The following is a 16,018-nucleotide window of genomic DNA, read 5'->3' on the forward strand; positions in this document are numbered from 1 at the left end:
GGGTTCTGCATTCGGCTGGGTTGAAGTGCAATCTGGACAAGTCACAGTTCTTCCAACCCTCCATTGTGTATCTTGGTTTCCACTTGTCCCGTGAAGGTATATGTCCTTTACGTCAGCACGTTGCGGCCATTACCGCTCTCCCCCCGCCGTCCAAGGTTCAAAGAACTTCAGGCTTTTCTAGGCAAGATTGCTTATTATCACAAATTCATTCCATCCGCGGCGGCGGTGGCTCATCCTCTGCATCAGCTGTTACGCAAAAACTTTCCTTTCTGTTGGTCCGACGAGTGTGAGCAGGCTTTTGTCCGCCTGAAGGCTCATTTGTAGTCGGCGCCTTGTCTTGCCACATTCCATCCGGGTCAGCACTTGGTTCTGGCGACTGACGCGTCACAGTATGGCCTAGGGGCTGTTCTCGCCCATCGGTATGAGGATGGGTCGGAACGACCCATCGCCTATGCTTCCAAGACCCTCAATGATGCCCAACGGCGTTACTCTCAAATCGAAAAGGAGGCGCTCGCTATCATTTATGCTCTAAAAAAGTTCAGCATTTTTTTGTATGGTTCTAAGTTTCACCTCATCACCGACCACAAGCCGCTGGTCTCTCTGTTCAGCCCCTCGGCGTCGCTTCCAGATAACGCAGCTCACCGCCTGCAACGTTGGGCCTTATACTTGTCTCGTTTTCACTATGAGATTCACTATCGCCCCACGGCCCAGTACGCCAACGCTGATGCGTTGTCGCGTTTGCCGATGGGCCCCGACCCAGTTTTCGATCGAGATGAACTACTCTGTTTCCACATTGATGAGGAAGAACGTCGTGCGGTCGAGGGTTTTCCGCTTACAGGTTCGCAGGTCACGTCGGCTACTGCGCGGGACCCGGTCCTGCATCAGGTGATTGGTTTTGTTCAACGGGGTTGGCCGGACAGGACCAAGGGCCGGGCATCGGATCCCCTTCGCAACTACCATGCCTTGCGCCTTCGTCTGTCTGTTCGTGAGGGTGTTGTTGTTCTGGCCCTGGATGGCGCATCTCCACGGGTTGTGGTGCCAGCTTCTCTTCGCACAGATGTTCTCAAACTATTGCATGAAGGCCATTGGGGGATTTCTCGGACTAAGTCCCTGGCCCGCAGGCATGTTTATTGGCCCGGTATCGATTCGGACATCTCCCACATGGTCGCTGCGTGTGGTCAGTGTGCTCAACAACTGGCTGCGCCCCGTACAATGCCCTCTCCGTGGCCTGATCCGGCGCAGCCATGGGAACGGGTGCACGCTGACTTTGCCGGCCCCTTCCTCGGCACTTATTGGCTACTTTTGATTGACGCCTTCCCGAAGCTTCCGTTTGTGGTTCGATGTCCATCGCCCACCACTGCCGCGACGACGCTGGCTTTGTCCAAAATCTTTGCGCTAGAAGGTCTTCCATCCACGATTGTCACGGACAACAGCCCTCAGTTCTCTTCGCAGGCCTTCCGTGATTTTTGTACTGGACAAGGGATTCATCATGTTACAGCACCGCCCTTCCATCCCCAATCGAATGGGGAGGTCGAGCGCCTTGTCCGCACTTTCAAAAGCCAGATGAAAAAATTCCTTACTGATTTTTCTACCGATGCTCTGTTGCAATTTCTGAGTTCTTATCACTTCACGCCTCTGGGTGACCGCAGCCCTGCTGAACTCTTGCAAGGCTGCCAACCGCGCACTCTACTGCACCTGCCTAGTACTGTGACCCCTAGTGCGGGAAAATGCTCGGTGGGTGCCGACGTGTGGGCACGAGGGTATGGATCTCGCCCTAAATGGATTCCAGTGGTGGTCAAGGCTCTTCGCGGCCGCCGGCTTTGTGAAATACGTACGGACGACGGCATGGTTGTTCGCCATTACGACCAGATGCGCCCACGAGTGGTGGCCACGCCGGTGCCACCGCCCCTTCTTTCGCCTCCACCAGCCCGAGAAGCCAGTCCTGTCGCTGCTGCCGATCTCCCGTGCGTGTCGCTGCAGCCAACGTCGCTGCCGCTTCCGAGTACGCCGGAACCGGCCCCAATCACGACGCCGCCTTCTCCGGGACCCATCTCGCTGGAGCACACCCCCAGGTCCACGACAGCTATGGATGCTGCTCCGGAGTTTTCACCCATCATCTCATCCAGGAGGCACGTTCCACGCCCAAGCTTCCGTCGTGGACATTTTCGACCATATTCTAGTGTTTCTCTGCGGGATCTTCTCGGGGTCTCCCAAGAGGCCATGGATGTCTCCACACTGTCCGTGTCTCCAAGGAAGTGAGTGTCTTTTTTTTTTTTTTTTTTTCTTTTTTTTTTTTTTTTTTTTCAAGGGGGGAAAAGTGTTGTGACAGTGCCACGAGATTTAAAAGTGCCGCTACATCAGTACGCAAACACGGCGATAGAGGCGCTCCGCAGCTCGGCTGAGCGCGGGAGCGCCACCTAGCTATGAACTGCGCCAGCCGCATACCACGGCACGGCAGTTGAGTGACAGATACGGAGTTGGTAGCATGAAACCCACTATTGTTTCTACGTTTGTATATCCACGCAATTTATTAGTGAATTAAAGGTTATAACAAAAAGAACTTTGACAGATATGTCCAAACAGAGGATACCACTGTAATCACAAAGCAATTAGCTTTCAAATTAAAAAACCCTAATGAAATACCTAGAACTGTTACAGAGATAAAGAATTTTTAAAAAATTTCTAAAATTCCCATCTTCAATATGGTGTTTGCAGTGTCATCTTTGGAGGCCTATATCTTGGGGCAGAAATTTTTCTGGAGAAAACAAAAAAATGTGTTTCTTACTTACTACTGAATTTTAACATATGCTAAATTCAATAACATCCAAGACTATGAAGGTAATCCCCCTGCCTGAAGTGATACCGATTATGCCAATTTGGGTTTCATATGATCAATGTTTCCTGTAGTTACTAAAAGAGACAGGAAAACAGACCGATCAGGGAACACACTAGCATATGAGACATAATTATCTCTGGAATGAAAAGGAAATAGATGTACGTGAGACATGTCTCCAGGTGAATGGATGCTAGGTGGATCTAGTAGTTCTCTGCTGGATTCCATGGGATACGAAAAGACCCAAATAGCAGCCTAGTGAAAGTGGGTCTTTAACCAGCAGCGGATGCAAAACAAATGTCGCTAATGATGATATATGTTATCTGAGCTGAATAAATACACAAATCAAAACAAGTTTTGCATCACCTCAGTTCTGACAGTTCTGGAACCTGTACAGAAAATTGGAATACAGATCAACATAATAAACATCATTTCCACGCTATTTATTGCTCATGAAAACCCGCATTGCATGTTGTACCACCATACAGCGAGACCTTCAGAGGTGGTGGTCCATATTCCTGTACACACTGGTACCTCTATTGCCCAGTAGCACATCCTCTTGCGTTGATGCATGCCTGTACGTGTCATGGCATATTATCCATAAGTTCATAAAGGCATTGTTGGTCCAGACTATCCCACTCTTCAACGGCGATTCAGTGTAGATCCCTCAGAGAGGTTGGTGGATCACATCATCCATACACAGCCCTTTTGAATCTATGCCATGCACGTTCGATAGGGTTCATGTCTGCAGAACATGCTGGCCACTCTAGTCGAGCGATGTCATTGTCCTGTAGGAAGTCATTCACAAGATGTGCATGTGGGGATGCAAATTGTCATCTGTGAACACAAATGCCTCACCAATACGCTGCCGATATGCTTGTACTATCAGTTGGAGGATGGCATTCACGTATCGTACAGCCATGACCACCAGTGGCATACGCCAGCCCCACATAATGCCACCCTAGAACAGCAGAGATCCTCCACCTCGCTGCACTCACTGGACAGTGTGTCTAAGGCGTTCAGCCTGACCAGGTTGCCTCCAAACACATCTCTGACAATTGTCTGGTTGAAGGCATATGCAACACTCATTGTTGAAGAGAACTTGATGCCAATCCTGAGCTATCCATTTGGCATGTTGTTGGGCCCATCTGTACCACACTTCATGGTGTCGTGTTTGCAAAGATGGACCTCGCCATGGACGTCAGGAGTGAAGTTGCGCATCATGGAGTCTATTGCGCACAGTCTGAGTCATAACACGACGTCCTGTGGCTGCACGAAAAGCATTATTCAAAATGGTGGCATTGCTGTCAGGGTTCCTCTGAGCCATAATCCGTAGGTAGTGATCATCCACTGCAGTAGTAGCCCTTGGGCAGCCTGAACGAGGCATGTCATCGACAGTTCCTGTCTCTCTGTTTCTCCTCCACGTCTGAACAACATTGCTGTGGTTCACACCGAGACACCTGGACACTTCCCTTGTTGAGAGCCCTTCCTGGCACAAAGTAACAATGCAGATGTGATCAAACTGCGGTATTCACCGTCTAGGCATGGTTGAACTACAGACAACATGAGCCATGTACCTCCTTCCTGGTGGAATGACTGGAAATGATCAGCTGTCAGATCCCCTCTGTCTAATACGCGCTGCTCGTGCATGGTTGTTTACCTCTTTGGATGGGTTTAGTTGCATCTCTGAACAGTCAAAGGGACTGTGTCTGTGATACAATATGTACTGACAATGTCTATCAATATCCACAGTCAACATCTATCTTCATGAGTTCTGGGAACCGGGGTAATGCAAAACATTTTTTGATGTGTGTAAAATTCTATGATGCTTAAGTATAGTTACATTTCTTCAGCTGACAAGATATTTTATAACTTTTTTTTAATGGTGACCTTTTAAGACTGCCTGGCTTAGACTCAGACAACTTCTTTGGAGAATACTTATTCAAAAATGATTGATATGTTGTTTGAAAATAAATTGTACTCTGGATTAGCATTATTTCTAATATAATTATCCCTCCAGCCAATCACCTATGTGTTTTGTTTGTTTTATAATTATTCTCTCCTGGGGCTCAGATGCACTATAAGGGGCACTGAAGATACTGAAATAAGCTTTCAGGCATTATGATCAAACAGTCCATTTGTAAACTTCTCAAATATGGGACGGCTACCTTAATGATGGTCTGCAAAACAACTATCAATTGAACAGTAGTGACCAACCAAATGAGGCAGTGCAGTTGTGAAGATGCTGGACTCTTATTCAGGAGGATGGAGCTTGCCCTGTCCAGTCATCTTTGTTTAGGTTTTCCATAGTTTTCCTAAATCATTTCAGTGCAGGGATGGTTCCTTCAACAAGGCCACAGTGAACCAATAGTCATTCCTTCATTTAACATGTGTGTATAACTGTCTTGAGCAGCTAGTTTGGCAGCCCACAAGCGACAAAATATCTTACACCTTGCAGCTACAAACAGGCCAGACCTTATCGATGGCATCAGTTGAGAGACAGGGATTGGTGATCATGATGTCATCATGGGAGCTATGGCTACTGAAGTTAACAAATCAGTTTAGAAAGCTAGGAGAGTGTTTCTGCTAGAAAGGGTAGATTATCAGTTGTTAGCATCTCACTTACACAATGAATTAACATCATTTAGTTCTAGTACGATGGGTGTAAAGGAAATATGAGCAAAGTACAGACAGATTGTAAATTGTGCGCTGGAGAAGTATGTCCCTAGTAAGTGGATTAAGAACAGAAAAACCCACTGTGGTTTAACAATGACATTTGGAAAATGCTGAGGAAGCTAGGCTGTTGCACTCCATTGGAAAGAGAATGTACAAATGATGACAGGCAAAGAATAGTAGAAATTCATGCACCTGTGAAAAGATCTATGCACAAAGCATACAAAAACTACTACCATCATACTTTCAAAAAGATTTGGCAGAGAACTCAAGAAAATTCTGGTCCTATGTCAAATTCCTAAACAGACCTACAGCTTCCACCCATTCACTCTTAGACCAATCTGGTGTGGCAGTAGAAGAGAGCAAAAAGTAAGCTGAAGTTCTAAATTTTGCATTTAAGAACTCATTCATGCAGGAGAATCATACAAGCATACTGTTGTTTGACCATCACACACAACAATAAGCATCCCTGACATAGAGAAGCAACTAAAAGAGTTGAAAACAAGTAAGTCACCAGGTCCTGATGCAATCCAAATTTGGATTTACAAAGAATACTCTATGGCACTGGCCCCTTACTTAGGTTGTATTTATCATAAATCTCTTGCCCAGCTCAAAGTTCCACATAACTGGAAAAAAAATTGCAGTTGACTCCTGTATATATGAAGGGTAAAAGACAGGACCCACAAAATTACAGACAAATTTCCTTGAGACTAAAATGTTTATGTCCATGAATCATCACCGTTTTAGAAAACATCACTCATGAAAAATTCAGCTTACCCTTTTCTCATATGATATACTTTGAACTACCGATGAAAGGCAACGAGAAGATTGCATATTTCTAGATTTACCAAAAGCATTTGACACAGTGCCACACTAGAGACTGTTAATTTCAGGGTGGAAAGAGAGAGGTAATCAAAGTCCTGCTGAAGGACATCGTTCAGTTTTTTTAGTCCAGGGTGACACAACGTGATGATGAAGGTGTTCCTCTGTAGCTGATTCTTGGGGGTGGTGTGAGGATTCAGGATGTGTAAGAATACAGCACCGAGAATCAGTTTGTGGACTAGGTTTGGGGTATAATGCCTGTCTGTGAAGGCCTTCGCAAGGCATTCAGCATAGTGGGCAATGGAGTTCTCATCACTGGAGATATACCGACCACAGGTGGATAGGCTGCATAGGAGGGATTTCTTGGTGTGTAAAGGATGGCAGCTGTCGAAATGCAGGTACTGTTGGTGGCTAGTGGGTTTAACATGGACAAAGGTTGTGATGAAGCAAGGTGGAATCTTTTTACTTCTCCTCTTGTTTTGCCACATGCCTCGTTAAAATTCATTTTTTCATGTGTGACTAATTACCATTAACATACGTGTATATAATCTACATTTTCATAAAATGCAGATTATGCTAGCCCTCAGTTTTAAAGAATATAGCACCAGATCTAATTTTGTGCTTATTTTTGTGTATGTAATTAATTTTCTAATTCATTTTGACTATCCCTAGTTAATATCTCTCGTTATAGGATGAATTCAGTAATTGTTTCATAACTTAAATTGTATTGTTGATTTATAAACAAATATAAATTCTATAATAATTATAAACATTTGGAGGAACAACTAATACATTCTTTAAGTATTTATTTGGCTCTATTCGAAAACATGTTAGCAAAGGCAACCCTTAATTAATTCAAAAGTAATGACCAATTGTGTCAAAAGTATTGTTTGTATAGCTATATCTGTTAATTTCATCATTTAAACAAATAATTCTGCTAAACTAAACACTTGTAGCAGAAGTAACCATTAAAAGAAGTAAGTTTTCAATGTATTCAGTTAATTTAATGAGTTAGGTTTTAATTGCAATTTCTGTGAATTAAACATTGAACAATGTGTAGTTTCAGTGCCTATTATTGTGATGATATATAAGAGCCCGATTTTTGGTCCCGAGACAGTCAGTCCACGGCCAAGTTTCAGACGAGGAACCTGTATTGGTTAGGTCAACAACAACGCATCAACTTAACAGTGGAATAAGGGTAACACAAATAGGCCATGTGTTAAAACAATGACAGTGTCTGTTCAATATGTACTGTATTATTCTGCAAGAACTGTGCGATTTGGTTTTTACTGCTCACAGATTTTCAACAGAAAACTATTACAGCAATATGCTGACATATGCCTGCGAACTATTAATGAGGCTTATCAAAATTTGCCAATGGTTAAATGGCCATATTAACTGTGTCATATTGGAGGGGGGGGGGGGGGGGGGGGGGGCCTTGTGAAAAGTGAAAGTAAAGAACTGTGAAACGCAACTGTGCAACTGTCAGCTACATCATTTACAATAATCAGTGTTGAGCTTCCACCCCCTATTTTTCAGCCAGTATAACAACGCAGTATATCAACACCAAGCACTATCAATGAAGAAATAAAGCAGGCGAACGTCACAAGGTGTGGATAGAGCCATCAGACAGGAGGGCCAAGGTGAAGTAGATGGGAGAGAAGGTGTTGAGGTTGTGAAGAAATGTAGATAAAGTGCCTTGGCCCTGAGTCCAGATCATGAAGATATCGTCAATGAATCTGAAACAGACTATGGGTTGGGAATTTTGGGCGGCTAGGAATGTCTAATCTATATGGTCTATAAACAGACTGGCATAGGATGATGCTTCGTGGGTGTCCAGGCCTGTGCCACAGATTTGTTTGTATACCTCCCCTTCAAAGTAAAAATAGTTATTGGCCAGAATATAGTTGGTAAGGTTTATAAGGAATGATGTAGTGGTTTTGGAGTCCAAAGGACATTGGAAGAGGTTTTATCTGATAGCGGCAAGGCCATATGCATGAGAGATATTGATGTGTACAGATGGCATAAATAGTGACGAGTAGGGATCTAGGAGGTAAATTGGTGGGGATTGTGGAAAGTCGGCAAAGGAAGTAATTAGTATCTTTGATGTGGGAGTCTAGGTTTCAGGTAACTGGGTGGAGGTGTTGGTCAACAAGAGCAGAGATTCTTTCAGTGGGAGCACAATAGCCAGTTACAACAGGCATCAAAGATTGTTGCATATGTGGATTTTGGGAAGTGTCTGGAGGGTGGGTGTGCGGGGTGTTGTTGGGGGTGAGGTTTGGCCTTCTGGGATGGGATTACTCTGGCAGAGTTTGTAGATGAAGAAGTCTACCAGGCAGGGAGGTCTACTGTCAGGTAGTCGCGGTGACTCTCATGATCACAGTGGAGCCTTTGTCTACAGGGAGCATGATTGGGTCAGGAACTGCTTTCAGACTGTATTTGGGTGTCCTTTCTTCTGCTGAAAGGTTAGTATTGTTAGGAAGAGACCTGGGGCAGGATTGTGAGGTCAAGTTGGAGGTAATATAATATGATTGTATAGATAAAAAAATCTATACTCACCAAGCAGGCGCAGGAAACACACACTACAAGAAGGCTATATTTAAGAAAGCTTTCAGAGCCAGTGGATTCTTCTTCTGACCCACTGTTCTGGGTGACTTTTCTGAAATTGACCCCTTTTCATAAACCTCTACAGTCTGTTTCCTTCACCCCTCTTCCTTCCCCTTCAACCCTTCTGCTGGCAGGAGTCACTGGCTCCGAAAGCTTGCATAAGTATAACCTTCTTTTAGTGCATGTTCTCCTCCCACCATGTGGTGAGTAAACTTTTTTATCTATCCAATTACATTATATTGTCAAAAATTGATTATATTCAAGTTAGAGGCAAGGAGTTCCTGAAAGGTGACCAGAGGGTGGTCAGGTGGGAGGGTCATGGCTGGATGGTTGTGAGAACTGGGAGAGGCAAGGTTCAATGTTGGGATTAGGTTGGCTTTGGTTGGAGGGACTGGTGAAAGCAGCCCTGTCATATACCAACTCTGCTGCAAACACTGCACACTTTTTATGTTGGTGTACTACCAACCAGCTGTTCACATAGATAAATAGCCACTGTCAAACTGTTGCCATGAACAAAGCTGACCACCCAGTGGCACAACATGCAGCTGAGCACAACATGCTTAATTTCAATAACTGCTTCATGTCCTGGGCCATCTGGATCCTTCCTCCCACCATCAGCTTCTCTGAACTACATAGATGGGAGTTATCCTTACATCACATCCTCTGCTCCTGTAATTGTTATGACCTTAATCTCAGGTGACCCACTGTCACCACACCATCCACCCAACAGTTTCCCCTTCCTCCATCCTGTCACCCCTTCCCAATTCATGTTCGCCCTTCACCTTCAGCGTGCGCCTCTTCCCCACCACCTTTAGATTTGTGCATTACATGCCTAGCCCAAGTACCTGCCACATCTCCAATCTCCACAATCTCCATTCCCAGCCGGCACCCCCAGTCCCTCTCCCTGCCTCCCGCCACTACCCCCCCCCCCCCCCGGCGACAACCAGTCCTCATGCCAAAGTACAGTATTTGCACTGTTATGTCAGCTCAGCTAGCACATGTAGGGGCTGAGAGAGAGAGAGAGAGAGAGAGAGAGAGAGAGAGAGAGAGAGTGTGTGTGTGTGTGTGTGTGTGTGGTGTGTTTTACTCTAGCCAATAAAAGGCAAAGGATAACTCGAAAAGCTACAAAGTTTTCCTTCTTTTGCGTGTGCCTATCGACAGCTCAACACTTCAGCTTTTTGGTGAATCGTCTCCATTAATCCAAAAGTATTTACTTATGTTTGCCCTTGTATTAGGCTCCAAAATTCTGTATCATTGTACAATGAACCTTGGGTCTAATACTGACTGTCAGAAATTAAAGCTGTTAACATTCTTGAACTTTATACCACAATTTAAGTGTTTCTAATTAAGTGATTAAATTACGCTGTACAAATGTGAACACTCCATTGAGTCCATCTCACATAGGGAAAACAGATTTTTAGTGTATACACTGGGCAAGTAGTAAGATACATCATTAAACCCTACTATGCAATACCATTACGCGGCCTGAATGTAAAATGATTAACAAAACAGAAATCAGTATGTGTGGACACAGGAAGGAAGTTGACACAATTTACAATTTACTTCAGTTGAAGAGTGGAATGACAGTAGAACACTCTCATAATATAAATAATAGTGGGGGCCTACATATAAAAGTAAAAAATATTGTCCAGGAATCAAATAAGAAAAAGTATTATCACTTCTGATTAATTCTGGTGTGGAAATGTGTAATAAACTCAGAAGCACTTGGATCTAAGACGATTAGAGAATAACTGTGCACAGAACTTCATTAATACCGTGGGCATTCCTATGAGAAAAATAACTTAGAAGTAGACTCCAGTCATTTGACAGTAGCGCAAACGTTGCAAATCTTGTGCTGTAATATAACGATGTCTGCGGAGGAAATGAAAACCAATGGAGAATTAGAAGACGGAGGTCCAAGAAAGGCTGGTAGAACTATCCGATACACAATTCAGATGTATCATCTGATGAGGAAATGCTAAGCCACGGAGGCGGTTGTTGTTTTACGTAGGGTACTCGAAAGGATAAACCGGGCAGCCATGCGGTTGAATATTACCCTTCATTACAGTTTCTTACTTGCTGCCTTGATGTCATTTGTTTACTCGTCGTATTCCGCAAATAATCTTTATTAAGCCTTGCAGATTTTTCGGTAACGAAGACTCGTCGCCAAAGAAAAACGTCCTTACTTGCTGATAATTTGTGTTTCGACTCGGCAACATTATTTCCACGTCAGCTTCTGTTTTGTGTTAACGCTAATTTCACCTAATTCGCGTTATGGCTTTTCCGTAAATTGTTGACACACAAAGTATCAGTATTCGGACGAATATTAGATCCCTACATTCTACTCATTTTTTAGGCGTCTGCCTAGAAACACAAAACAGCTAAATTTCTTAACTATTTAACGATACTAAAGTAGCTTTCGTTGTTTCACTTTTAAACAGCTCGCCGACACCCCCACAACTTTCCGCCTTTTCCTCCACCAAACGGAAAACAGCAAAGTGAAATGAAAAGGTGGTAAAGACTTTCGTTCTCTGTAGCAACAGTAATATAATTTGTAGTTACCTGAGAGAGTAATGAGTTCTGGCAATCCCTTTTTGCTAGAAAGCGAGCGCAAAAGGGTAGATAAATCAGTCATAATGTAACAGAATACTGTCAATAGTGAGGGCAATCAGGTTATGACAGGCAAGTAGTAAAGTATGGAAATAAAATCATTTGACTTCACTGTAAAATTATAACTACAGTTTCCACTGATACTTAAATTTCCAAATCAACTTCTTCACTGTTTATGTACTATACTTGAACCGATGTTTTTGAAGTGGAGAAATCAAACATAGTCTTTGCTCGTTGCCAGACATGCGACTTGACGTGAGGCAGAGTAGTGAGTGTTGTTTAGTGAATGAGCGAATACTACAGTGAAGTAGTGAAAGTAAGTTCGAGGATGAATGACAGTCGTGTACAGATATTGAAGATATTTCCAGTATTTACTGTCCTGTTTTCATTATGGGTTCTGTATGTGACGCTTAGAGTTCTTGATGAAACTGGACAAAGTATTTTGGTTTTCGCATTGTTGCTATTGCAAGTCTATTTAAACTGGTTGGCACTGCTACTTGGAAACCGCAACTGCACAGCTTCAAGAAGTCAAGATAAAAGCTACTTCAGTTGGGAACTACTGAGTGATGCTTCCGATGATTACGACTTCAGTAACTCATCACCTCCGTGGAATAGTAACAGCGAAAAGAATGTTGAGGAAAACAAGTTTTATGATTACGATTTTGTTTCGAACACAGACATTGCAATGCAAAGAATTTGGTATTGCCCTCGCTGCTGTCAGAATTCTTTCATAAAATGTTCCCATTGCTCAGTGTGTAAGAAATGCATTATTGAGCGGGATCATCATTGTTTTTTCTTGGGAACGTGTATTAGCATGAAAAATATCACATACTTCATTATTCTGTTAATTTACACTGGTCTAACATCTTCTTATGTCACTCTGTTGTTGTGCAACAAAATGAATTTGCTTGACTCCTCTACTACAGTGTTAATGGAGCACTTCTTTCCAGTATCATTTGCGAAATGGCTATCGGGCGAAGAATATATAAATAACCTAATAGAAAAATTGCTGTTGAATGTGTGCGTGTCGTTGGCTCTATTTAGTTTGGCATTTGCCGCCTACTATTTGTGCAAAGCAGCAAGAAGTAAAACTTTACAAAAGCCACATAAGCAACGGGACAATATTTCCTTCCTGAAATTTGCAAGAAACAATGCATCGCATTTTAGAAAGCATAATTTCGTTAATTTAATATTCCCAATGATTCTAATGAGGTATTTGCCTTTCAACGTAGCGTCCAACACCCACAAAGAAAATTAAGTTTCGGACCACGACTAAAGTGATAAAGTACTTCTGCAAACATTGCATAAACTTCAAGCAAGATTTAGGATCTGATCTTCATAACTCGATTTGAGTACATCCAGTAAAATAACACGCAATTTAACTGTCAAATTCATAATCTTGAAATTCAGACCTCTGTGCAAATGTTTCCTAGATTTATACTTTATGTGTGTAATATATTCTGTGATACTGTAAATATACTGTTGTGTGAAAATCACTTAAGATGTGTTGTAACATAAAATGTTACTAATCTTCAGCAGTTTTATTGTAGATCCCAAATGGTAATTTGATATATGGAAATTTTCCTGGAAAAGCAAGCAGTTGAGTTTGAAAATCATGTTTCAAGGGGAAATTAATGAATTTTGCTTCTAAGTGCACTTTTAAATTGATCATAAAGAATAAAATAAACTAACACACCAGTCTTTAACAGAATGGTGAGTAGTTCATATGTAACTTTTTTGATTCTCAACCCATTGCTTAAAAATGTTCTTTATAATCTAGAACTTCATTATGTGTGTTTTACTAAGTATTCTGGGAAACTTTTCACATAAATTTGTTTGTACCAGGGTCTATTATTAAAAAAAAAAAAAAAAAAAAAAAGGTAAAGACAGTAGCACCAGTCATTTGCGTATTATTTCCGTATGTCCACTCACTGACAGTTAACTGAACATATTGACAGTTAGCTGAACATGTATTTAAAGAATTCTGAACCATTCTGTGGTATTTAGCATGTGGGGAATTGTATAGCCCAAAATGTGAGAGGAATAATACAATTTTATTGTAATACAATATAAATGAATAGATAAAAAAATCCACTCACAAAGCAGCAGCAGGGGGGCACACAAAGACAAAAGGATTTAACTTTTACAAGCTTTTGGAGCCAGTGGCTCCTCCTGACAGAAGAGTTGGAGAGGAAGGAAGAGGGGTTGAAAGTTAAGGACTGGAGATGTTTAAGGAAAGGGCTAAAGTTCAGAAAAGTCACCCAGAACCCCAGGTCAGGGGAGACTAACCTGACAGAATGAAAAGGAAAGACTGATTATCAGTCTTTCCTCCTCATTCCATCTGACAAGTCTCTCTTGGCATATAGTGATTGCCACTGTAAAACTTCGCCTACATGAAAGTCCCTAACACTATGTTTTTTACAATTTGTGATTCACACTTTTTTCCCCCTCTGTAATTTACCTTTTTTCTCATAATCTTGTATTTTATGGTGTGCTTGCCATGCCTCAAAAATTGTTATTGAAAGGCGAAGCTATATCCCCCTGAAGAGCATTTTTCAGTGTCAATGGACTATACTCCAAATTAGCAGAGAGAGACTATTCCTGAAAGTAAAACCTTATTTTGTGAGCTATCAGACATTATTTTAGGAGGAAGAGGTTATTGAACTTAATTTATTGTCTTGAGATTGAGGGCTACTTGAATGTGATTGAAATGGCAGTTCTTGGTTGATTTTATTGAAAACAGCCTATACCAGATGTGCATTTTCTTTGATGGGTTGTGGCTTCATTGAACAGTTTTCTCCACATTAGGGAAAGTTAGGTGTCTTCTTTGTCTCCACATCAGTTTTCCTTTGCGTAATTGTTTTCAGTAGTTAGTCTCTCAGCTAAAATTTTGGATTCCAGAAATTGTAAACCACCTTTAAGATTTACTAGTTTGTTAGTACAGGTACTTCTAGAAATCATTGGAGGTGATTTCTTTATATTTTCCATATTCTATGTAGCTACTTTTTAAGTTATTTTTAACATTGAATTGAGAAGCTATAAAACCATTCTGTATTGTTTGCTCAGAAATGCTTTCCATGCTTCCTTTAGTATCAATCCAAAGTTTTCTTATGTTTTACTTCCAGAGTTGGATAAATATTTTTTCTCATACTTTCCATTCTTGTTTTAATGGTTGAAATACATACATCCATTAGCTGTAAAACGTGTGTTGAGTTAGGAAATAATGCACACCTGTCATCTGATTTGAAAACTTGAGTTGCCTCTTACTATTTTAATTTTTTTTATTTCAAATGTTGTTTTATTCCTGCAGTCAAGTATTAAACTTTATTGCTTAGTGACTTAGATAGTTACTATCATGTTCCATGAATCATTTGTGTGATGAATTGTAATGATCGTTTTGCAATCGTTTCACAGATGAATTTGTAAATATGGCTATATATGGAACATTATAAGTTTTATTATTATTAAATATACAGCAGTAACTCCTACAGCAATCTTGTACACATTACAGCAGTAGAATTTCTGAACAGAATAGAAGTTGTCAAGAGGAAACTTTTTCAGTTTATTTTCAGATTTTACATTGCTCGCTGTCAGGCATTTTATCACTAGCTAAGTGATCAAAAATTTTAGTTGCAGCTTTTGCACCCCTCTCTTTTTCTTTTGCTAAAGAAGGCCTTACTGTGATGTAATGGATGCCATTTTCCCTTCTGGTATAGTACTTATGTACATCATTCTTCCTTTTGAACTGCTGTGTTGTAGTATTTACTAGAAACTTCATGACGGAATAAATATACTGTGAAACAGTAGTCAAAATAATTAATTCCTCAAACAGATGTCTACAAGAGGATCTTGAATGAGCACCACATATTATTCTTACTGCATGTTTTCATGTTTTTGAGCAATGAAGACTTTAAGGAAGGAAATTGAGTTGTCCCAGAACATTTCCCATGTGATATTATTGAATGGAATTATGCAGAATGTCTCAGCTTACTGATATGTCTCTCCCTAATGTTTTCTGTGATTGTAAGTGCTTTTTTCAGTTTAAATACTCATCAGTATGTGCACCCAAAAATTTTGAAGTTTCCAGGCTATTTATTATTTTTATTATTTCCTCAGCATTGTCAAACTTGTGATTGTTGTAGCACCTTTCTTTAGATGTGCAGCACTGAATTTTAAAATTTAGTGAGGCCACTCATAGATAACCAAACAATGGCACTGTTAGAACATAGTTTACTGTTTCTTCTATTGCTGTATGTGTCCTTGGATTGATTACAGTACTAGTCTCATCCACAAAAATAACTAATTCTGCATGTTGTATAATAGATGGAAGATCAGACATATATGAGGAACAATGGCAGTTACAAGGTTGAGCCTTGGAATACTCCATATATAATCACTGTATGTGATTTACTGGCACTCATTCAATATCTAAGCTCATTGAAAGTGCCTATGAGGGTGATTATTTTATTAATT

At 41.4% G+C, this 16,018-nt stretch overlaps 2 protein-coding genes across 3 annotated transcripts in view; one reads left to right on the forward strand and one right to left on the reverse strand.

Annotated features, from left to right (window-relative positions):
• LOC126163031 (uncharacterized) overlaps positions 1-11,632 on the reverse strand; it is a 300,543-nt gene extending 288,911 nt beyond the window's left edge. For both annotated transcript variants that reach the window (XM_049919905.1, XM_049919904.1), the window contains exon 1: positions 11,498-11,632. In XM_049919905.1, the coding sequence (XP_049775862.1) occupies positions 11,498-11,570 (73 nt within the window). In that variant the 5' untranslated portion in view covers positions 11,571-11,632. The remainder of the gene's footprint in view (positions 1-11,497) is intronic.
• On the forward strand, positions 11,631-13,382 carry LOC126163033 (uncharacterized). Its single transcript, XM_049919906.1, has one exon. It carries the CDS (start codon positions 11,832-11,834, stop codon positions 12,801-12,803), a length of 972 nt encoding a protein of 323 aa, XP_049775863.1. The 5' UTR covers positions 11,631-11,831; the 3' UTR covers positions 12,804-13,382.
• Positions 13,383-16,018: the final 2,636 nt, after the last annotated feature.

The sequence above is a fragment of the Schistocerca cancellata genome, chromosome 2, assembly GCF_023864275.1.
Source record: "Schistocerca cancellata isolate TAMUIC-IGC-003103 chromosome 2, iqSchCanc2.1, whole genome shotgun sequence".
Taxonomy (NCBI): Eukaryota; Metazoa; Arthropoda; class Insecta; order Orthoptera; family Acrididae; genus Schistocerca; species Schistocerca cancellata.